Raw genomic sequence first — 24,873 nt, 5'->3', positions numbered from 1 at the left:
CAAACGCCACACTCTCACCCCGAACTCGCCAAGGAAGACATTGCCTTTCATCGACATCAGCTATAGGTGGAATCGCCTTCAAACTTTCCTTTTTTCTCTCGACGCTAACCAGGTAAGAATTGCAGCAGTGGGCCACATATTTTCTGCAGCGCAACCCTATAGACAAGGAATTTCGATGCGGCGCGGGAACTTCGGTCAAAGGTGGATATGCATTATCGGCGTACACATGTGCGCTGTGCCGACGCTCGTGCAACCTTTGTGGGCCGGTTGTCATGGTTCAGTGTCTGTGTGGAGCGCTGCTGCTGCTGCTGAGCACGACGTCGCGGGATTCCTGACCCCGGTGGCCGCTTTCCGCATACTGTTCTTTGTGTCGTTGGTGCCCATCAATAAAACCGAAGTCTGTAAACGATGCTTCCATTATTCATTGCAAATTATTATGCTATCAGCCACTCTACCTAAATGGCCAGGCACGTACCCAGAATGTTTTTTTTTTCGGGGGGCTCGGGGGGGGGGGGGGGGGCAAGTCAACGTAACTTTTCTAGGCAAGTGAGTGGGGGGGGGGAGGCCTTCTAATAGTCCAAATGTGAATGATGCCCGCCATTAGCCATAAAGTTGCGTAAACCCGCAAACGAGAATTGAAATAAGGTGTACCTCACAGGTACGCCCCTCTCCCCCTATGAGATGTGCTTCACCTTCGCCGCGGGTCGGCCCGGAGGTTGTGCAGTGCCGGGCCGACCCTCGGCAAAGCTGAAGCAGGCATTAGGCACTCCCCATACGTGGGCCGATCCCGAAGATAGTGCAATTCCGGGCTCACCCGTGTCGGTGTTCGTGAAACAGGCGCTGATTCGATTCGATTATGGGGTTTTACGTGCCAAACCCACTTTCAGATTATGAGGCACGGCGTTGTGGAGGACTCCGGAAATTTTGACTACCTGGGGTTCTTTAACGTGCACCTAAATCTAAGTACACGGGTGTTTTCGTATATCGCCCCCATCGAAATGCGGCCGCCGTGGCCATGATTCGATCCCGCGACCTCGTGCTCAGCAGCCCAACACCATAGCCACTAAGCAACCACGGCGGGTAAACAGGCGCTGAGTGCTCCGCATATGTGAATCCATAGCCAAGGTAGTCCAATGCCGGGGCGAACCCCGGCGTAGGTGAAGCAGGCGTTAAGCATTCCCCATACGTGGGCCCACTCCGAATATTGCTAAGGGCGCGTTACAGGTTTCCGGGCACAGAGGGGTATGTGCCATTGAGCTTGGACCGTTTCTGCACTATCACCAGGATCGGCCCACATGATAATTTTTTTTGACGGCTGCCGAAAAGCTTCGGAAGGTTAGTCACATACAGCTTTCACGGTACAAGGCAGCAAAATATTGACTGCGGAATAGATTGATTTCTCGGCGCTCTATGAATATGTGTGAGGAGTGGTGGCATGGGCGGGGAGAGGGGGAGGGTATGCCGCATAATTCCGCCCCCCTCCCTGGGTACGTGGCTGACCATGGCAATGGCTACTTTTCTTGGCTTAGCTACGCTGAAGTGACGCCGTATTGGTGCGCACCTCGGAAAGTTGCCTGACGTCGGCAACGACATTTGTATGCTAAGGGCTGCTTACATGTGTACTGATTTCGCACCCAAAACGAGGAGTAAAAGAAAGCCGTTACTGACTCCTCGTGATCGATCCTACCGATTAAGGTTCCTACCGGCAGTTGAAATTGTGGTTACAATTTGTCAGCGTATGCCCGACAGGTACTCGGGAAGGTATCTGCGTTCATAATCATGTCTGTTTATCTCGCACAAAACTCTCGGTAGTGACCATTGCACAGACTAGCTTTTTGCTTTGACTTCGTCACGGGGCTGTCATGTAACGTCCTGCTACCCGACGATCCAACGTTGACTCGTGACGCATATATGTTCACATAAAGTATACAGAAATTGGCCGCTTATTCCAAGCTGTCGCGAAATTCTCGCGAGAAAAAGAAAGGGGGTGGAGGGAATGGCAGAATTGAGGCGCGTGTACGGAGCTTCGTATGGCAATCAGAAAGCACAAATACTAAACGGCTGCTCATTCTCAGCAGCAAGGAAGCCGACCTGAGAAAAATAAATAAAATTCAAACAAAAGTTAATGAACATTTCTGTTACAACAATCGAGACGTATGATTCAGGTTGGTACACGCGTACGAACGCATCCCTTGCCTTTGTACAACTAAAGACAACCACGAAGGAACGAATTATTATTTCTCATACATTCAGGCTCAGCCCTGGGGTGCATGTAACACAACATTCACGCGAAAGTTCCTTGTAGTTGTATTCGTGTTGCAGCTGGAATTTAGGTAAATGAAGACAGAATCGCGATAGCAGACGCCGAATCTACTAGCCGACGAGGCCTCTTCCGGAACTCACAATGATTATGCAATGAAAAGCCGTCTTCGCGAAAGTATTTGGCACTGCAGACGGGTGAAGCAAACGGTCGGCCTGGCTGGGCAGCTGCCATTACGACCTACGCAATGGAAACGTGTCGCAGACTGCGTTCGCACCCCACCGTGGTTCTCCCGGAAGCAAGAGGAGACCCACTGAGCACGCAGCGCAGTAAGCTCGCAAAGAATTATGACACGAGTAAATGTAGTCTAGTCGCATCCATCGCACCATTCTGTTCAATGAAGGAGCTTGATTGTGTTCCGCCACAAGTAAAGGCCACTCTCCTGCATATTACCACTGGGAATCCTACATACTCACCAAATCAAGAGGCTATTAAAGTTTAAACATTTCCGAAAGCGCCGTTTGCAAACCCCGTATAAGTAACCAAAACATTTATGCCAGTTTTTTGCGCTACCGCCACGTAAACAAAACTGATGCAGTATCACCCAAGTCACCCTTTATTGGTCTGAACAAAACGCTGCAACGTCAACCGTGTAAGCAAGAATATGGACTTCAGAACAGTGTGCGCAAAGTGTGTGCGAACATAAATGTGCAAAGTGTGCTACGTCTTTGGGCACTTGGACACATTCAAGGGGGCAATATAAACGCGCAAAAAGACTGGAGGCATTCCCGACACATTTCTGCGCCCTCGAAGGCTACTAAATGCTCTTCAAGCAACAAATTCGCGAAAAAGCACCCGTGATGATCGTGGCGTCTGCTACGTCGTCTGCTACAGCGTCACATGATGCATACCTCAAATAAGAGAAGGAACGTTTGGTAACACGCACAGGTACATAACTTGCTTTCTAAATATTTTAGCCAACACTTTATTGCGCAAATAACTGAGTTAGTTGTGAAAATATAAGGTGACATGAGAGCAGATAAACGTCATACATGGCTTGGATTTCAGTTTGACAGGAACATAGACGCTTTCGTAAATGCGAACAGACACACTTTCGTTGTTATAACTTCTTGGCCAAATTATAGAGGATGACTAGTTTGTCGGACTGACTGTTTTTCAATTCGTATGTTGTAATATAAGTGAGAAACTGCGGCCCGTGGGCGTGTTGTCAAAACTGGCCGTTTATGAGTAATGGTCAAGTTTTGCTGCATTGTTGTATCTTACTATTGTATACAATTGTTTACTTTTTGTTTTCACAAGGACTGAAAGACAAGATATGGCGGACTTTGTTCAAAATTTTACCATAAATACCAGACTTTTAGAATTACACATGGTTGCCTTACTTTTGTGTTTACTGACATTGTAATTGTGCACAATCCTCTTCCTAGTAACTGCAAACTAATTAAAATTGTTTAGCAAATGATAATAAAATGCAACCATTACAAATGCTTTTGTTTCAATGTTATGTTGCCCAATGTAGCCAGGGTTTTGCAATTACACATGGTGCAGGTTGCTTGACTTTTATGCTATTAAGTGCAAGTTATAAATATGTTTTTCAGTATTATTTTGTACAAATAACACAATTTTGTGTCCTAATAGTTTCTATTTATTTACTTTTGTTTACTTTTTTTAACGCAATGACATTGCCAGTTGCAATATGAATCGGCCGGTCTTCAGTGAAGCGACGTGGACGTGAAAAGGCAGCTTTTCCACACAGTGATCTAAGAATTACTGACGATCACGCCGTGTAAGAAAATAATTATGACGTGTCTAGCTAGCTAAACTATAATGAATTCCTTTCAAATTATAAAGGTGGCGCAGGCGTCCAACAAGCAGACGCAGCGTTGACGAAGCCAGGAAAACAACATGAAATGTGGTTACTGTGTTTACATTTCTGTCGGCTACGACTGCTACGACTCGTAGTTAAACGGTTAAACATTCTTCTGTTCTGCAGTCAAGTATAGGCGAAGATCGAACGTCGTTGGTGTGTTCGCAATGTGCGGATGACGCATCGAAAGTGACCATAGAAAGCGCCCAGCCAAGGTCCGGATCGCAGTGAATGTATACGCGCCCTCGAATCGGGGTAAGCAAACCTAGGACCGACGTTTTTTCCCAAATGACCCAGCGGCTATGGTGTGTCCTGTTGATCGCGAAGTCGCAGCGTCCGCTTTGCGAGTGGAGACGCCCGACGCAAAAACGCCCGTGCACCGCGAGCTTTGGGTGACGCACTAAAGAAGCCGAAGTGTTTCTTGGGAAGTTGTCGACGGCATATCGGACCACAAAGCTACTAAATGTTGCTTACTGTTAGGCACACCTCCGCCTACCCAAAAAGGGAGTACACGAATTTTCGACTGGGCGAATGCCGACGACGTCAGCGTTCTTGATTATCTAGATCACTCTTACTCCACTTTTACAACGTTCTCGAATGATAATACAGTTTCAGTGAATAGATTATGGTCAACATTGGAAAGAATCATTCAGCATCAGCACTGTTTATCAAAATATATTCCCACAAAGATCAAACCAGTACGTAGGACGAACCCTTGGATAACAAGAAACATAATACAACTAAAGCGAAAAATTGCCAGATTAGGGAAACTGAGAAATAAACTACCGCTACCAGGCTACACTAATAAAATACGCGAAAACTCCCTGGCACTAAAGTCAGCCGTAAAAAAGGCAAAAGATGAATACATGAATGTAACCTTAAGTAATTTTATCAAAACATCTCCGTGTAAGTTTTGGCCATACCTTAATCCAAAGTCACGTCAGACCAGTAATCCATCACCAACTGAAGCTATGGCAAAGGCTACAGAGTTCAATGAATACTTTATTTCAGTATTTACGCAAGACAACAGCAGACAACCCAACCTTCAATCCCTTCCTAGCTACTCAGCAGAACTAGACGACTTAATCTTAACCGAGTCGGGAATTTTTTCCCTCTTACTTGAAATAGACCCCAAAAAATCCTGTGGCCCTGACAACATACCGAATGCATTTTTGAAGCGCTACGCGGAATGGATGTCCAAGTTCTTACTGATTATTTTTTTAAAATCATTGCAAATGGGCGAGGTTCCGGTGAAATGGAAAACTGCTAAGGTTATCCCTATATATAAATCCGGTGACCCAACCAGCACAGCAAATTACAGACCAATCTCGCTTACTTGTACGGCCGGCAAAATCCTTGAACATATAATCCTAAAGCACATAATGTCATTCATAGAAAAAAATAATTTAATTGTCCCTAATCAGCATGGTTTTAGAAAAGGATTGTCTACGACTACTCAATTGATTGAGACAATCCACGACTTAGCGATTACATTGGACAAATGCAGTCAAACCGACATGATATTCCTAGATCTATCTAAAGCATTCGATCGAGTTTCCCATCCAAAGTTGCTTCAAAAACTTATCCACTACCTCGGTGACAACAACATCACCAAGTGGATAAAAAGTTATCTTATAGGTCGACGTCAATATGTATGTTTCAAGAACTACTCTTCGGATTTCGGCGATGTGCTATCTGGCGTCCCACAAGGAGCCGTTTTAGCTCCTATCCTCTTCTTTTTATCAATGATTTACACATTAATACTAACGCCACAGTAAGAATGTTTGCAGATGACTGTGTTATCTACAAGGAAATACCCTGTCGTGATGATCAGATAACCTTAAACAGTGCACTTGAAAATATAACACAATGGTGCCAAACGTGGCAGATGGTGATTAACACAGAGAAAACAGTTTGTATGACTGTAACGAATAAAAGAGCGCCCATGAACTACCCGTATTATTTACAAGGACAGATGTTAAAGAAAGTAGAAGAGTATAAATATTTAGGCGTTATAATTTCATCAGATCTTAAATGGGACAAGCAGTTAACATATATTGTTAATAAATCACTGGCAGTTCTATACTCGTTAAAACGCTCCCTCAGATCCGCATCAATAGATACTAAACGCTTAGCATACGTGTCACTATTTCGCTCTATACTGGAATATGGAATAGTCTGTTGGTTTCCCTTCCGTAAGCAGTGCATAGCAAAATAGGAGAGCGTACAAAGGAAAGCGATTAGATTTATTTTTAATAAGTATCGCCGTCTTGACTCCCCCACAGAACTATTAAGGCGAGCTGAACTTCCCACTATACAAAATCGAGCTCGACTACTTCGTCTTAAGTTTCTTTTCCTTCTCCTTAATGGAAGCACGAAAATCAATACGAGTGACTGCTTGCTACAGACAGATACACGTAGTTCTCGAACAAAACACACCAAGCACTTAACAGAATACAGATTTTACAATGACATATTTAGGTACTCATTTTTTCCACATGCAATCCGTGAATGGAACATGTTGCCCGATGACGTTGTCACCTGTACATCACTCGAAACCTTTATCGCCAAGTTATCAAACTATGTTCTGTAGCTACGACCTGCACACAGGTGCGCTGCGTCGTACAATGGCATTCTAATTCACTTAGCAGTGTCTTGTATTCTGCCGGGACGTGAACACCTGCTGAATCTTGTCTTTTGCGCATTGTACATCAAAAAAAAAAAAGTATTTTCTTTCCTTGTTCTTCTGTGTGCTAAACCTTCCATCATGGCGTTAACTACCATTTTTCCCCGCTCCTGTTATAAAAATTGTGTAATAATTATAGAGTGCATATGTACTGCCTTGTACTCCTAAACTTATCTATGTCTGCGCCTATACTTGAACTGTGTTCTCTTGAAGATGTATCTTACCCCTTTCCCGCAACAGCCTCATATGTGAGGCTAGCAGTATGTTCAAATAAATAAATAAAAATAAAAAAGTGGTCATGCGTTGCATAATAATTGATTCCTCATAATCAGCTTCGCCACAGTACAGCGCTCAAATGCGGTGAAGAATACACGATGAACCGCGGTAATACAGTAAAGCACAAGACCGGCACGGGGGCAATATCACGGGGCTTAAGTTAGTATGTTTTCCTTAAAAATACACGCGCGCACGCAGCGTCTCCGGTCACGGTACGACCACAGATATATCTTAAGTGTGCAGACATGCCTTCAGAGCTATTATCTGCCGCAAGTGTGGCTATATTGTTTGACCCGCCTTGCGTAGCCTGTTTATGAGATCGTAACAAGGCACAGTACGCGCTCCTTAATTAATACATCACAGAAGGCGTTGTTTCAATAGTATGAGCTGCCACATTTGGAATGGTAAAACATGTTGGAAGGAAATGAAACGCCGTCTCATGAGAAATGGTCAAAAAGTCCCGGAAGCGCTCTGGAGTCGAAGCTCACGTGTATTCAATACCGCTCGATTAACGGTTGTAAACCGTGGCGTGATCCGAACCTGCGATTCCTCAAAACCAATTAATTGTGGCACCTCGTATGAAGACTTCATTTCCGTTAGCTTGCTGTAAATAAGGAGGTTGTCTCTAATGACGTCATTTATTACTTACAAAGTTAGCACGTACAGAGTTCCATGAGCTACGTATCTCCACGTCTAATCTCTTCATCTTGGAAGAGAACTTCGAATGCCTTTTAATTCTTTTCTAGTTAGAAAGAGACACCATAGATATAAAAAGTAGACACACATTTTGAGACAATGCTTTATTATATAGCGTCAGATCGTGTCGTGTGATGACCATCACGTATTTCCACGAACCTAAAGTAAGCTGGTGTTCTGATACTTTTATGTAATATTTTACGGCTATTATAGCCAAATCTTTGTCCTTACGGATTCATAAAATTATTTCCTTTTTTATTCTTTTTTTTTGAACTACTGCAAGTTGCTTCTTGGTGAACGCGCATGAAACATGAGCCCTCCGAAAACACAACGCTGCCAAGCCACGACACTGCAATACAGGAGGCGCAACGGCTTTTGTTGCATTTTGAGAACCTGCGCAACTCCATGTCATTCCCTTTTCATGCTGTAAAGCTTAATTTCATTTGCCTTACGCGATGCAAGACGCACCGTGCTGGCGTATACTAGTGGCTTTCGCGTTGCGCTTGCAAATCCCGAGGACGCAGGATCGAATCCTGGCCGCGGCGACCGCATTTCAACGGTGGCGAAATGCAAGAGCAGCGTAGTACATTGGATGCACGTTAAATAGACCAAGGTGGTCAAGATTATTTCGTAGTCCCCCACTACCGCAAGCCTCACAATCGTATCGGGGCTTTGGTACATAAATCTCCAGAATTAAATTTTTTAACAGGATGCAAGTATAATAGACGATTTTACAACAAGAATCGATTCATTTCCTTAATATTTATAGCTGAGTAGTTGGCAGAACCGTTTACACCGCCTCAGAGCAGACTCGCATATAGGGTTATAAGATATTCCGAAGTAGAAGGGTGTGGATTACGTTACACTACCTCTTAGACTTTAAGTTTACATAAAAATAAGTACTGAAGTGAATATTCGTTCGTCTCCATTGGAATGCGGCCTCCGCGGTAGCGAGTCGAACACGCGAAATCGTGTTCAGCAGGAGTACGCCACGTCCACTGAGCTACAGTAACTAGAACTAGTGACGCCTTTGTATTTCTGATAAAAGGCACCTGTGTTCCTTCTCTAGCAACTGAGTACATGGCACAAACCATAGGCGCATATACCGAGGGTGGGGTAATCTGCCCTTCCATTTCTGAAAGTAGCCACTGTCGGCGGCATGCTGGAAAGTCCAACAGAAGTACAGCTGAAGCTAAATTTCCTTTCTTAATATATGCACATGCATATGGAAAGAAGTCATAAGGGAAAAGCAGAGTCACCACTTAAGTAACGCTTTTCTTTACTACGCATCCTCTGATTGGACAGCGAGGATCGTCCTCTGGGCCTTCTTGGGACGCCCAGTATCGGACGACGCGCGGGATTCACCATGGATGCTGGCGTTGCGAACTCCTGGCGCTGGGCCGTTCCCACCTTAACAAATAGAGACGTTTAGCTTGTACGCTAATCCGGTAAACGGGAGCGGTTTGGGCGGGTTACCGGATGGTCGGGGCGTAAACGTGAGCGGTGAAGCCGCCTGGTGTTGTAGAGCTCAACCAGACAAACGCATAGCTAAAACTGCAGTAACTCACCATATCCTGCTTCGCCACTCGTGCAAATTTTTGGCAGCGGCGTAATTGTGAACACGATTACGCCACTGTCGAATATTTACCCCAGCAGCTAAGCAGAATACAGTAATTAGCTCTGTGGTTGTGTGGTTGAGCTTTGCGCCACCAGCTGGCGCCACCGATCGGGCCGCTCACCTTTACGCCCCCGCTAAACCGGAATACCGCCCGCGCTTTCCCGGATACCGGACGCGCTAAACGTCCCTATAATGTCAACTTGCGCGGTTTTCATCATGTCCAGATTTTGGGGGCGGCTATATCCGTATTCGAATCAGCTTGCTACATTTAAGCTGCGGGCGAGGGGGAGGGTAGGATAAAGTATTATAATCAGCCGCACCCAACAATTGTGTGCCTTATGGCATGAAATCATTGGATTATCGAATGCTGGAACTTTTTATCTCTGTCCAGAGATGGCCTACGCAGCGTTGTTGTCTCAGTATCTTATCATCATAAAAAATCGAATCAACTTCTTGCAGGTGTAACTGTCGGCACATATGCCGTATTAACATATATTATTTTAACGAATTATATATATTTAAAATATAATAAATAAATACATATATTAATTATATATACTATAAATACAGTAATATATATAATAAAAAGGTAATAAACGAGAAGCCAACAAACTTTTGTTGGCTTCTTATGACTAATAAAAATCGGGCCCCTCTGCTATAACCCCCTTTCTTCTCGTTTATTACATAAGAGGGTCTCGAATCCGGCTACATTGATGCATTCAGGTAGCAAATGTTAGTTCATTGACCAGTTGCCTTCAACCAAAAAGGTCACATTCTCGTGATGCCTGCGTCAAAAAGGACGTTCCACGTCCGCCGCCAAGGTTTGTGAGTGGTGGCCCTGGCTAACACTCCCAGGGTTCTACTAGTACACATAAATACCCAAGAAAGTGGGTGGGGAAACAGCGCCGCGGAAGCTCAGTTTGGTAGAGCATCGCACGCGAAATACGAAGGTTGTGGGTTCGGTTCCCACCTGCGGTAAGTTGTTTTTTCATCCACTTTAATTACCATTATTTTTCATTGATTTATTCATTTATTGAGCACTAGTAATTTCTCCTATGTTTTCCTTGGTGTCAGTGTTTGTTGGCTTCTTATGATATCGTCTGAGGAAGACATGCGTAATCTTCCTTCAATATAGTCAAGGTTTTTTTACCATTAGTTATCGTCCGCGTGCGATTTATCCGCTGTTATTCGAGCCCTAAGATTAAAAGTTGTAGCATCGTCGTTCAATTCGAAAACTACTACAACGTCATTTGTGTACAAAAGCAAAATTGTAGCAGCCGTCATCGCCTTCCATCGTTCCCACTCGCTTCGCCCTTTCCTTCTTTCAAGGACAATCAAAACGCTGCTTTATTTTTTTTTCTTTTTCGTGGCCTTAGGCGCTGTATCGCTTCGGCACCACTCGGCCACGCATTTGCACCGTCATGCAATAAGAGCCGCATGCCCAGATACCTACACCAGACATAACGCCCTGTCGCAGGCCAGTCTCGCTGCAGCCGACCTCGTTCATTCATCGCACGCTTGAGAGCAGCAGAATAACAGTGTGGAAGTGCCCGATCACGTGGTATCCTTTCATGTTTCGCGGGCTTTCTATGGAACGCTGAAAAAAGCATCACGGGAAATATGTCGTGTTGGAAAAAATTTATTGAGAGGTTTCTCAAGGTGCTCTACAACTTTTGTATCACACTTGGGGTCTGCAGCCAGTACTGAAAAAGTTGATTAGTTAAACAGGACTTATCCGTTAGTTAATAGGAAAAAAAAAAAAGCCTGAGTAACTCTAGGCCAGTGCTAACATTATGCATTCGGTTCAACTCGCCTCCGGAGTGCCTTTCATTTTTAAAGCTTTCGCTGAAGTTATGTGGGACAAGGTATACACAGGACAATTTTTTAAAAGTATGCGATACAAGAAACTGAAACTTTTACTGCAGCTGTTCGAAAGAAACAGCTTCGTTGGAAATCGGGTTGTAATTCTCCATGGTCGCACACATCTGCTGTCTTTTTGTTGTGAATATTGCAAGTAGTTCCGTAGCCTAGCCTATACTGGTATCCGTAGCCTATACTTCACAATTATTCGGTTTTTTATCAGAACAAAAAAAAAATGCCGCATGCATTTTGCATATAGCAGATTACCAATGAGGAGAGACAATGAGGAAATTTGTGCGAAACAAAAAACGGTGGCCTGTTCTAGTGCGTGATCGGAAATGTTCAACTTTTCGACGCGTTAATAATAAATATTAATAAATGAATTTATTAACGGCGGTATGTAGGAAACATAAAATACAGATTTCTGCGCGTTTAGCATACAGCAAAGTATGAACACAAACACACGATAACAAGACGCGTTAAAGAATTAAAAAAAGATCCATTTTGTAGCACTTGTTCAAAAACCATGTTTGCCTTTATTTGTTTGTGTTGAGTGCTCGCGCATAATTTCGAGTTTATTTTATACCCGTACCAAAGTTCTGTAAAGTAGGTAAAAGAGCATGAAAACAAAAAGCTTTACTAACATTTCTTATTCTCTAAAAGTCAGAACGTGATGCCGCAGTTCCCACTTTTCTAAGTTCATATCTTTTTCTGCTGAAACAAAGGCAATAATGAAATTCGAGCAGTTGTGAAGTCGTGTTTGCTTAGCAGAAATCCTCAGACTATCAGTTTGATTGATTGATTGATTGATTGATTGATTGATTGATTGATTGATCGATCGATTGATTGATAGCAGTCGGGTAAGACTTTAACTTGAAGGCCAACGCACTGTTTTAGCTGATTTCGGAGACAGATACATCTGAATGTGGGGCTCAGCAGGCATGACTTCGCTTGTGCTCGGCTTCAATTTCGCAATCGCACCATATAACCTAAAATAACTAATTAAGGAAGATATAGTTCATTACCAACTTATGTCGGCCTAGTTCCGCAGAGGAATAACGGGTCTTTTGATTCGGTTTTTATCGTCCAGGGCTGCGGTGTAGCGAGGTAGGAATACGAAGGCATTCCTTTTTTGTGTCTGTTGGCATGGGCTCATAGCTGAACTGGAACATCGCCAAGGCGTTCCACGTCGTGCTAGCCAACGACATTTTATGGGATTGTGAAATCGTAACCGAGCCACCGTGTTGGCCCGCTCTTCCAATGGACAGAGAACAAAAGTGGAGCTCACCTGCATGTCAAGACGATGCTTGAAGACTGGAGTTTCGGTCTGCGATGGAAAATGAAAGAATTATACGTCAGTATACATGTATCTCTTATATACTATGTTCAACAACTCTCAAGTTGAATTGCAACAGATGATTGAGGGCCTTAGTCGGGAAAGTGTAAAAGCAGAGTTGAAGATTCATATGCAGAAGGCAAAGGTAATGTTGAATACCCTGGAAAGAGAACAAAAATTCATGATCCCCAGTCACCCTCTAGGTCAATTGCTCACACTGGACCCTGATCACGGCAAGGAAATATACAGAAGGATAGCAATGTCTGGGAGCGCATTCCCGCAGGCATTACCAAACCATTACCGGCAACTTACCGCTATCCTCGAAAAGAAAAGTGTACAATCGTTGCATTCTACCGGTACTAACGTATGGGGTAGAGAAACGCTGAGGTTAAGAAAGAGGCTTGAGCAAAAAAAAAAAGTTGACTGCGCAACGAGTGATGGAACGAAAAATTTTAGTCGTAATGTTGTCGATTGTCTAGTTGACGTTAAGAGGAAGCTTTAGCTCGGGTGATCCTATCTAACTACATGAAAAGGAGAATTCCTGGTGACTGTTGGCTTCGGATTTTCGAATTAGGTCGTCAATTTTTTGTTAAAAATTGGCAAAAATCGGAAATTTTGAAAAACGAAACTATCAAGTTTACAACTCTCTAACTCATCAAGAAAAAATTATAATACAATTCTCTGAAATGCATCTAATAGCACATCCAAAGCGGACAAAATTGATATGTTACACATGAATCTCAAAAAAATTAATAACATGGAAATACAGCTTTTGCAGATCTCTTGTAAACAATGTAACAACTTCACGCAAGATGTAAAATGACACATCGAATTTGTCCGCTTTCAATGATCTAGTGGATGCCGTTTACAGAACTGCGATATCTGTTCTTGATGCAGAGCTATGAATTTGTAAACCTCGTGCTTGTATTTTTTCAAACTGTGGAATATTTGAAAATCATTTTAACAAAATTCAGGCCCGAAATTGAAATTCCGGTTCCAACATGCAGTCACTAGAATTTGGCTTTCTCCCTCAAATGCAACAAACTTCATTAAAATCGGTCGAGAAGTTACCTTAGAAAGATGTTTTTGCATTTTACATGCATTTGAATAGGCCGCGTTGGAGTTGGGCCCGAGCTAAAGCTTCCTCTTAAGAGGAAGCTTTAGCTCGGGCCTAACTCCGACACGGCCTATTCAAATACACGTAAAACGTGAAAACACTTTTATGAGAAACCCCTGGAACGATTTTGATGAAATTTGTTGCATTTGAGAGAGAAAGGTCAATTCTAGTGACAGTTGGAAGCTGAATTCCGATTTAGGTCGTGAATGTTTGAAAAATATAGAAGCACGAAGTTTAAAAATTAATAGCTCTGCATCAAGAATAGATATCGCAGTTGTGTAAACGGCATCTATTGTATCATTGAAAGCGGACAAATTCGACATGTAATTTTACAGCTTATTTGTTTGTTACGTTGTTTACAAGGGTGTTGCAAAAGCTGTATTTGCATATAACTAGTTCTTTTTTGCTTCATGTGTAACATATCAATTTTGTCCGCTTTAGATGAACTATTAGATGCAATTTACAGAATTGTATTATAATTTGTCGATGCTCAGTTACAGGGTTGTAAACCTGATAGTTTTGTTTTTGCCAATTTTCAGTAAAAAATTGACAACCAAAGTAAAAAATTCGATACCAAGAGTCACTAGATTTTCAGTTATTCTTTTAAGTGCAACAAACCTCATCAAATTTGGTGCCGTGGTTTCCCAGAAAAACGAATTATCCTTTTACATGTATTTAGATAGGAGCACCCGGGCTAAAGCTTCCTCTTAAGAGCAAGGAACGGAGCTGGGGAGGTGGTGTAATGCACAGGACAGATGGGTGCCAAGAGAAGGCAACCACAGTCGACGACGGCAAATAATTAGGTGGTCTGATGAGCACATATCCTGTGCTCTTTTGCAAAGAATATTCAGACCGATCTAATTACTCCAATTTACTACTACTATTGGTGTTCTTCTTCTTATTATTGTTGTTGTCTTTGTCGCTGTTGCATGTGGGCGCCAGCATTACTATGACACCAAAGCGCCTCAACACATCGGAACCGAGCTTAATTTTTTAGCGCATGCCTTTGTTTCAGCACGAAAAAACGTAAACTCTCACAAATTGTAAACAGCTGCTTACGCAGTTCCGCTGTTTTCCGACTTTGAGAGAGCTAGTGTACAAAAATTACGAAACATTTTATGCTCTCACACTTTTTATACCTATCAAAGACAACTTCGTAAAATTCACTCAATTTTTTTTTTACGCAAGCGCATAACACAACGAAAAAATGGCCGACCTGGCTTTTGAATAAGAGACAGGAAAGTCGGCCACTTTGTACATTTTTAATGTTTTGTTACCGTGAATTTATTGCGAGTTTCTTCCTCTCCACACTTGGCTACGTGTTAAACCAACAAGAGTATTTAGTCTGTTTTTCCTACCAGTATATTTAATTTTGGCGGCAAAATCAGAAGAATCGCACAACGTCGACAATTTGAGAGTTTTCGCGCACGAATTAGGAAAAACAGCCTTCCCCATTTCGATCAAATTTTCCTGGGTTATCTACTGACACTGGTTATCTGTTGTATGCAAAAAATATGTGCCCTCCTTTTAGTCCTAGTACAAAATAAACCAATGAACAGTGCTGTTTAGGCTGAGGTGTTCTGGGCCCCATGACTTGTCCTTCAGGATGTCGCACCGTGAAAACGTCAACTTCAGCTACGGCTCCCCTTTGTGCTCCGAATAAATAAGCAACCTAATTACGGTGGCTCACTGGATATGGCGTTCTTCTGAACACGATGTCGCGGGTTCAGCTCCCTGCCGCGCTGGCCGTAGTCTAACGGAAACGAACGCAAAGACAACCCAGTACTTAAATTTAGGTAAACTTGAAGGAGGACGGGTGGCATGATATAAGCCACAACCTTCTACTGCGGCGTCTCTCATAGCCGCGCTGATGTGTTTGAAGCAAAGAAAACGTCCCATCAACCTAACAATGAACCATAAACGTTATATAAATAAATCTTTTTTTTTCCTGAATTTGAAAAAAAAACGTGTATTAGACTTGCATCGTGCATACCTTAGCATGATATAACAATAATTAGCCTTTACAGCATGAAAAGAGAAAGGCGGCGGGTGGCGTAGGTCCACAAAAAACGCAAAACGTTGTTGCGTCTCGCGTACAGCGTCGTGTTTTGTGATGGCGCCTGCCTGATGTATAAGGAAGGATGTATAATATTATTCAAATGGCAAGTTGGGGCTAGTATACGCGCGAAACTTTACCTCAAACGTCTAACAACACAGGCTGACTTGAGACGCGTGGAAATCTGTGTTGGTCATCACGCCACCAAATTTGACGCTACATGAAAAAGAAATACACCTAAGTACATTTGCAGCTCATTTCTCTAAGCAGAACCCACGCACGCACACACATACACACACACACAACCACACACAAACACACACAGAACATGCGCTATCAACATCTCCGCTAATTATCTCCAATAAATGGGAACAGCACACAAAGCTTCGCTTACATCGATTCCCAGAGTGCGTACAATCCATATATATATATATATATATATATATATATATATATATATATATATATATATATATATATATATATGTGTGTGTGTGTGTGTGTGTGTGTGTGTGTGTGTGTGTGTGTGTGTGTGTGTGTGTGTGTGTGTGTTGTTAAGAAAGGCCAGCTGCAGTACAAGTTTTGCCAACCAGTTGCGACTGTGGAAGCAACATCTCGGGAGCATCGCCGCCAACCTCTAGCCAGGGCGTGGCGAAGTCGACTTTGTGTCGATATCAATACGCGCATCCTCCACTCTTAGTCGGTTCAGCTAGGATGCGTTGTGACTGAAGGAGTTCGATGAAGCAGGCTTTGTGCGCAACACGACAAAGCGGACCTAATCTACGGGCGGGGGAGCTGCCGCGGGGACGCCGACGGACACTCCTTCCCATGCACCGACCAAGACGCAAGGCAACGCGCTACCCGGAACGGTCCCGAGTTCTATGAAATTCGTGTGCTGTCGGTTTCGCACCGTAAACACGTGTGTGTGTGGACCGTCCTGCGGGGAGGCGGCTAGTTTGTGATGACGAAACGAATGTTCGCATCACCTTGTATCGGGAGAGGACCGAGTGTTTAAAAACCGCTGTTGTGCGGATGCTCGAGACACTTCTCTTAAAGGGAAGCTGAAGCGGTTTTCAATTTCCATGAATTGCTGGGATTGGGAAGAACAGACCTAATAATTTACGGTTCCGAAATTTTTTTCTTCGTTTTGTTAATATAAGGGGCGGAAATCACTTTCTAAATCACCCCCGCGGACACGCCCCCATCGCTTCCCGGAGCGCCGGGTGAGGAGGTTACCAGAGGAGAGAACCGGTGAGAGTGACGTCACTGGCGGGGACCGAGCTGCCGGACCGGCGTGCTGGCATGCGCTGGCATGCCTCTTTCCGTCCTTCGCTTTACTGAACGACGCTACGAGAGATTTGCCGCCGCCGCCGCTCACGTTTGTTTTGCGATTTTCGTAAACTGTTCTTTCCTTCTGTGCTGCGTGAGTGCCTACAGCCAAGGACGCCCAACATGCCCTCGTTCTGTGCAGCATTCGGCTGCGCGAACACACGCGGGCGAGACGATGTGGTGTTTCACAGGTTCCCGAAGCACAAGAAGCTTGCAGCGCAGTGCGGTGAGGAGAGATAAGTTCGTGCCGACGAAATCAACTGTGCTGTTCTCGGACCATTTCCGCGATAGCCGGATGGCCTTACGACAAATGCGGAAACGCGTTGTTGCTAGCGTTGCTATACTCCGTTTCATACATCAGGTGCAACGCTGTGGAGGCTTGAGATACTTCTTGCAGCGGCTGCGTTCGCACTTAGAAAAAGTTCGGTGTTTCTTGACCCGATTTTTGGGAAAACTTTTCATATATAAGCTCAGTTCTGAATGAAAAAAAAGAATTTACCCATAGAAACAATCCGTGTACTTATACGGCTGCTAACACGTTATTTTAACACGTTTTTTTTTAACACAGCATTCTTTAATTGCAGCCCGTCGCGGCAGCTTCACGTGCATGCTCGCGCGAGCAAATGCCGCTGGCACGCTGCGAACCATAGACGGAAACGCGCGCAGTAATAAATTTTGGTAACCGGATTTCGTGCGTAGCTTCCACAGCGTTGCACCTGAGGTATAAATTGGAGTATAGGCTTGCCTAGTGACATTCGACGTACGGTTGCAGTTATCATGTTTACCACACGGCGGTGCTAAAACTGCCTAATATCTTTATGTCAACACTAGCATGGAGCGCGCATACCGATTCTTGATCGAGCCACAATCGCAAAGTCGTCGAACCATATTCTGAATATTGCACATATAATACCCTGACCATCTCGATCTGGATGTGTATGATAAGCAACTTCCATGACTGTACCTCGCAGCACTGCATGTGTGCGCTTTGAAACGCGGCACTTATGTTAGCGATCGTGTATCAACGCTCAGAAAACCACGGGACTTCAGACAAGCAGCGGCAAGGTGCTTGACATCGCGGAATTGTACCCGTGTTTACAATCTAATGAGAAGTTAGTGCTTCGGCATTCTTCCAGCAGCAAGTTCCCAGTGACACTTTAGCGCATTTTTTCTCCCGTCATTGGAACGGCAGCTACATGAAAAAAAAAAAAAGCATACGTAACAGCTAAGATTTCCAGCGCGCGAGAAGGTGTACACATCGCTCTCGGCACACTCAACATCGTCGTTGCCGCCGTTGCCGCCATCGTTTTCCGTATCGGCTGTCGGTTCGAACATGTACGGCGAAAATACAAGCTGTCCGAGACAGCGAGAACGTTCCATAATGCTTACAACTCAGCTATGCAGCCAGAACAGAACAGCGTGCTACGCTCTCAAACGGCGGCGCCGACCGGCGACTGCCGCCACTGACGTCACAGCGGCTCCGACCAATCACGGGCAACAGCGGCGTTCGCGCGATACCCTGAGGCGCTGGTGCGCGTTTTCATGAAAAAACAGCCGCTTGCGCTTGTTTCCGCCCTTTTTGAACGAGATATTCGTGTTCAGGGGACTCAAAACTGTAGAATGCCGCAGAGAACTCATTTTTTTCGAAAAGTGTTTCAGCTTCCCTTTAAGAAGAAGCTTTAGCTCGGGCCCAACTCCGACGCGGCCTATTCAAATACGTGTAAAACGCAAGAACGTCTTTATGAGATAACCCCTGGACCGATTTTGATGAAATTTGTTGCATTTGAAAGAGAAAGTTAAATTCTAGTGACGTTTGGAAGCCGAATTTCGATTTAGGGCTTCAATTTTCTTAAAACGATTTTCAAATATTTGACCGTTAGAAAAAATAGAAGCACGAAGTTTACAAAGTCATAGCTCTGCATCAAGAATAGATATCGCAGTTGTGTAAACGGCATCTATTGTATCATTGAAAGCGGACAAATTCGACATGTAATTCGACATGTCGAATTCATGTCGACATCGAATTCATGAAATCGACATGTGATCTGTGAACTTTTGCAAAGTTCACAGATCACTTTCTAAAAACAACACTACCTGCATGCTGTCTTAGAATTAACCAAGTGCCTTTATTTATGTTTAGAAAAATGAACGCATAATACATGGGTAGTTAAATGCTAGATTAAGTATAGTCATATTCTACAGTATGGATCACGAGCGCCAGCAGCATTACATGATTATACTCACAAAACAATTTCGGCTCACTTAATTTGTTTTACTAAATAACTGCAGTATGGTGTCCAAATTCCTCGAACATAGAAGGTTCGACGAATTATAGCCTCTTTATTTCGGATTAGTGAAAAACCTCACCTTAATTGAAGTGAACGTTCTTGGTGTAGGGCTTCTTTAGACAATGATTCATCTACATTGCACATTACTTGTAGGTAGTTGTAACGTGGTATCACAAATTGCTGACGCAAGCATCAGTCATCCTAACGTAGTGGTTGCAAGCCACACCGTGACCATGTCACCGAAAGCTGGATGCGCACCCCATAGATCGTTATTTGCTCTTTTCACTGTCTTTTCACTGTCACGCTCTTTTCACATTTTTATCACTGTCTTTAACGCTGCACTTGCTTCTCTTCATTCGAGATGAGATGGCAAGCTTAGTCCCCTGCATTTGCTTCTTTGAGAATGTCCAGTGCCCTTCTCACAATCTCTGCCCCAATTATCTTGTCATCCAAAGCTTTCAATGCGGTTTCTGCCATTACACCAACCTTCGCATCACCGATGACGGGTGACAATTGGCCCAAATTTTTGTCACGACGAGTCCAGTAGTATTTATCTTTTGCAGAAGATATTGCTGAGCAGTAATTTTTTAAAAAGTCTTAACTGCCAGGCCTCAGCAGTACGCACGCGTTTAGCCCTGTTATACGAACGCTTCTTTATACTCCTTACTTTGCGAAGAGACTTGTTCAACCAAGGGCTGGATTTGTCGTTAGTTATGGAGACTATCGGGACGTACCGGTGTACGAATGCAGTTCATTTTTCCTTGTAGAGTACCCAGTTGTTATTTACAGATTGACAATTAAATAAAGGTAGTAGCACTTTACAAAAAATTCTAGTTTGGAGTTAATCTCATCGTAATTTGCTCCGTTATAATTGTGAATTTGTTTTGTTGTTCTGCCAGACACTGGCTTCGTGATGCTAACAGCTGAATGAGGTTATGATTGCTAAAGCCGCTCATATCTGAAATGGAAATTATTGTGTCAGGAGCGTTTCTGAACACTATGTCCATGATAACGGAGGTGTGTGTAGACACCTTAATTATTTGGGAGAGGTTTATAACTATTTGGAATGGGTATTAGGTTCACATTTCTTCACTAATCATGGTAACTTGATAGCTATGGCGTCATACTGCCGAGCTAGTAGTCTGTGTTCAGTCCAAGCTGAGGGGGCCGCATTTCGGTGTATACTTAATATTAGGTACAAGTCTTAGAATTCCAGGTAGTCCAAAATTCTCTGATTTTTCCAATTCGGCGTACTTCATATAAGTAGGTTGTTCTTTTGATGCGTAAGGCGAGATAATTTTTTTCTAATTGACGTTGCTTAATTCTACTACTTTAGTTTTATTCACATTACGGTGATAGACGATTTAGAGCATATAAGAAATGCAGCAGACTTCAGCTATTCTCTCGGCTCTGAACTTGCTTACTTCGACAGCAGTGAGGACGACCATCTGAATTATTTTCTGTCTGCTTGTTCCTCAAATAATTGGGTTTGTCCCTACAAGGAACTGGACAAGAAAACATCGATTATATGTAACCCGCTTTTTAATGGGTAGGATGCGGTCATATATAAACTTCTTAATTTAAAGTAAGAATTTCAAAATAAAAGAAATGGATATTATAATATTTTAAACAGTAATATATTTATGTGATACTACAGAAAGAATGCTGTGGATTAGATAAAAAGGTTTTGACTTCTTCTTTGTGATGTACACAACTTCCTTTTTGCATAATATTGCAATCCATGTTGTGTATGTCGAGCTACACACTTAGACGGACTTTACCATTCTCACACTCCCTCTGTCTAAGGGAGCTATATTTATTCAATTATAGCAAGTAACTTTATAAAACCTTTTCTTTGTAGTTGTGTGCAAAAGCTATCCAATTATGTTTTCTCAAGATGGCTCTATATATTACTATTTAAATATATTTGGTTCAGATAATATTGGTACGTCATGTTTATGTTCATTTGTTTTCTGTGGAACAGTCACATGACTTTGTTTTTATTTCTAATTCGGACAATGTTTAGTATTTGTCAGTGTGACAGCAGCATGTCATTTGAAAGGATCATCAAACAGTTTTAAAGTTCCTGCTTAGTGATTAATGAACATTGAGGCCAAAACTTCTACTGACAGGGATGCCACAAGCAAAATAATGCAGTGCCACCAATTAGCATTATTCTTAGTTTTACGTTACTTTCTCCCCATCAACTTACGTTACCATTGCTCGAATACAGTGAACAGAACGAGTTGACCTGGCTCTTTCAGTATGTCCTCTGTATACCATTTCACACATTCTTTATCCTCGCAAACGATTCGTTTTCAAAAATCTTCGCAGTCATCTTTTCTCGTTTTCTTGTTAGCACACCACCAGCAACATTGAAAAAAAATCAGGCGGGCTGTATCAGGGACGCAGCCGCAGTGGTGCACATGACGTCTTGTGCGTGCTGCTGAGGGTGTTTGCGCACTAGGATACAGAAATGACATAACCAAACAAACAAGTGACATTTATTCGTGCATTACAAAGCTTATCTGTGCTGAACTTATCATACAAATACAGTTGAAACGATGTACAAAAATATTCAAGTGCCAAGAAAATCCCATTGTTACAACCGATAGTTGTTATAACTAGGTAGCTAAAAAGAAAGCATAGGAGATAAATATTTCAATTAGACAGAAAGAAGTACAATCAAACCCACTAATATCATTACCGATTTTAACACTACTAGGGTGAGCACCCTGTGAACTTTTGTGTGTGTTCTACTCGGTGTTTGCACAGAAAAGAGAAGACACATGAAATCCGGGAAAAGAAAAAAAGATACGAGCCATTTCGCCACACTTTCTGTGAATGCACCCCGCACGGCACGCCTTCATGCCGTGGACTGTCAGGGACTGACAACCAATTTTCACGGCACTATTTTTGCTAGTGCAGTGTAAAGCTGCACTAGCAGGTCAGAGGTCAGGGTGTCTAATCATGAAGTGGTGATGCAGAAAATGCTGTGGAACATTTTTTATCAGAATTTTTCGATCTGCAGTGAGGATGTAGCCGTTCACTGGAAACATGCTGAAAATGATGATAGACAAGGACGGTAGCAATTATACGCCGGCATTAGTGGGAGACAGATGCCAAGTGTGGCCGTGCTGTAACAAAGTATGAGTTTGTTTATCAAGTCGATGTTCCTACGATTCATGTTTTCTGAATTCGTAAATGATTTCTATGATAATTAGCTATTTGTTTTCGGGGTTTCCTGTCCTACTGCTTTGGTATTTAACCTGTCGAAACGAAACCAATTGGATTCATAACGAAAAGACTCCTTAACACTGTTAAGAATGACGAGCTGCAAGGCAAGATTGCCACCCACTTACGACTGGGCGACACGACGCGCATCCCCACTCACCGTCGCTGCAGCTAGAAGGCGTTCGAAGAAGCGGCCTTTGTGCTGAAAACCGCCTCCTTCAACCAGCCCCATCGACATTGTGACGGAACGAGTTCGGTGTGCGAACAATGGTTTCGGAGTTCTCCAGCGCAGACCTGATCTGATACGCATATGGACAAGCTGCCGCGGGAAAGCCGTATTTTGGTGCTTCCCATGCCTCGGCGTGACGCAGGACAACGAGCTACCCACGATTAGAATCGATACTTCCCGGAATGGCACCCCTCCAACGCCGTCGTTTGGGCATCGGAATGTGTGTGCCTTTGTGTACGTAAACTGTTCTGCGGAGCGGCAGCAAGTTGGGGATGAGTAAACGAAGAGTCGCCGCCTCGTATGGCCGGCGGACCGAGTGTATAAAAACTGTTGTTGTGTGAATGCTGGACACACTTCTCTTGAGCAGTCATGTTAGACTGATTTAATTTCTGTAAATAAACCCATATTCCTCGTTCTCGATGAGAAGCAGTTCTTCACTTCATCGACGTCCTCAGCGTAAATAAGTAGGACGACGGCATGGGCCAGCTACCTTCGAATTCATGTCGTACTCCAATCTTGGCAAAGGACCACGAGCGATGGGATTGAGCCCCCAATCCTGACAACTGCCTAACAGCGGTGAGATGGACTTTGCGACATGGTGCTGTATCTGCGGTGATTGCTTGGTTTATGCTTTGACTCTCTAGGCTTCATTTTGTGGTTGTTCTGTTTAGAACAGTAGGGAAGCTAGATTGTTGTGTGTTAGCTAGGTTGCGTTTTCCTAGCTAGATTTAGAGAGCAGAATCAAGGCAGTAAAGCAGCAGCCATGGAGTTAAGGACACTGCTGAGAGACGAGTTGTTGATTGTTGGTGAGGAACTGGGCCTATATGTACGCAAGGAAATGCTCAAATCGGAATTATTGGAGCTAATTTCCAATCAGGCCAGTGACGAAGATATTGAAATGGGAATGGAACTTCTCAAAAAGAGAGAGAAACGGGAAAGAGAAAGAGAAGAACAGGACAGGGAAAAACGAGAGAGAGAGGAACGTGATAAAGATCGCGAGTTTCAGTTAAGGAAAATGCAAATTGAACTTGAAAGCAAACGTTTGGAGTTGTCTCAAGGAAGTGAAGGCGCTCTGGGACGATAAAGTGAGGCAGAATCGTACCGCATGGACAGGCTATTAAAGCCATTTGAGGTCGGGACCGACATAGGCTTGTTCCTAAGCAATTTTGAAAGGACTTGCGAGAAGATGAACTTCGGTCCGAGTACATGGCCAAAGCGGTTGCTGTCTATGTTGCCGTGTGAGGCGGCGGAAGTAATTGCCAGATTGAGTGTGCAGGATGCATATGATTATGCAAAAGTTAAGGCTAGTCTCCTGAAGAAATACCGCCTTTCAGCCGAAGCTTTTCGGCAAAGGTTTAGGAGCACAGGCAAGAAAGATAGCGAGGGCGATCCAGAGTTTGCATATAGCTTAAAGGCCAACCTAGTCGAGTCGCTTAAAAGCGCGGAAGCGTACGACAGCAGAGACATGATCATTGAATGCATGTGTCTAGAGCAGTTTTACAAAACCATCCCCCAAGCTGTGAAACTGTGGGTGCAAGACAGAGGTAATGTAAACACTGTGGAAAGGGCGGCTGAATTAGCCGAAGAGTACGCAACCCGAAGAAAGTTGAACGCCGAGGAGGGAAACTGGGACGGTCGAAATGGACCACGGAAACCATTTCCGTTCAAAAAAGGTGCGCAAACTAGACGATCAGAGCCCGTAGACATGGCGGAAAAGCCCGCAGAAAAGAGCGAGGAGAAACTTAACGGAGAAACCGCACAAAAAGAACAGAAAAGAAAATTCGAATCTGTTAGACCAATTCGCTGTTACAAATGCCACAAACTGGGACATATAGCTGTAAACTGCGAGAAGTCTAGCGTAGTTTTTTCCTACGTGGAGGAAAAAAGATGAGAATATGGAACTTTTAAGTCCATATCTCCACGACCTGCAAGTTAATGAAAAAACATGCCGAGTGCTAAGAGACAGTGCCGCCACGCTGGACATTGTCCATCCGTCTTAC

At 43.5% G+C, this 24,873-nt stretch overlaps 1 protein-coding gene across 1 annotated transcript in view; it reads right to left on the bottom strand.

Moving 5' to 3' along the window:
- Positions 1-24,873, bottom strand: part of LOC135901568 (uncharacterized) — a 1,085,637-nt gene that overhangs the window by 410,034 nt on the left and 650,730 nt on the right. Inside the window, exon 8 of the mRNA XM_070531118.1 lies at positions 12,573-12,611. Coding sequence (XP_070387219.1) covers positions 12,573-12,611 — 39 coding nt within the window. The remainder of the gene's footprint in view (positions 1-12,572; positions 12,612-24,873) is intronic.

This window comes from Dermacentor albipictus, chromosome 1 (genome assembly GCF_038994185.2).
Source record: "Dermacentor albipictus isolate Rhodes 1998 colony chromosome 1, USDA_Dalb.pri_finalv2, whole genome shotgun sequence".
In the NCBI taxonomy this organism is placed as follows: Eukaryota; Metazoa; Arthropoda; class Arachnida; order Ixodida; family Ixodidae; genus Dermacentor; species Dermacentor albipictus.
Note: the sequence above shows the minus strand (reverse complement) of the source record. Positions and strands in the feature narration are given on the sequence as shown.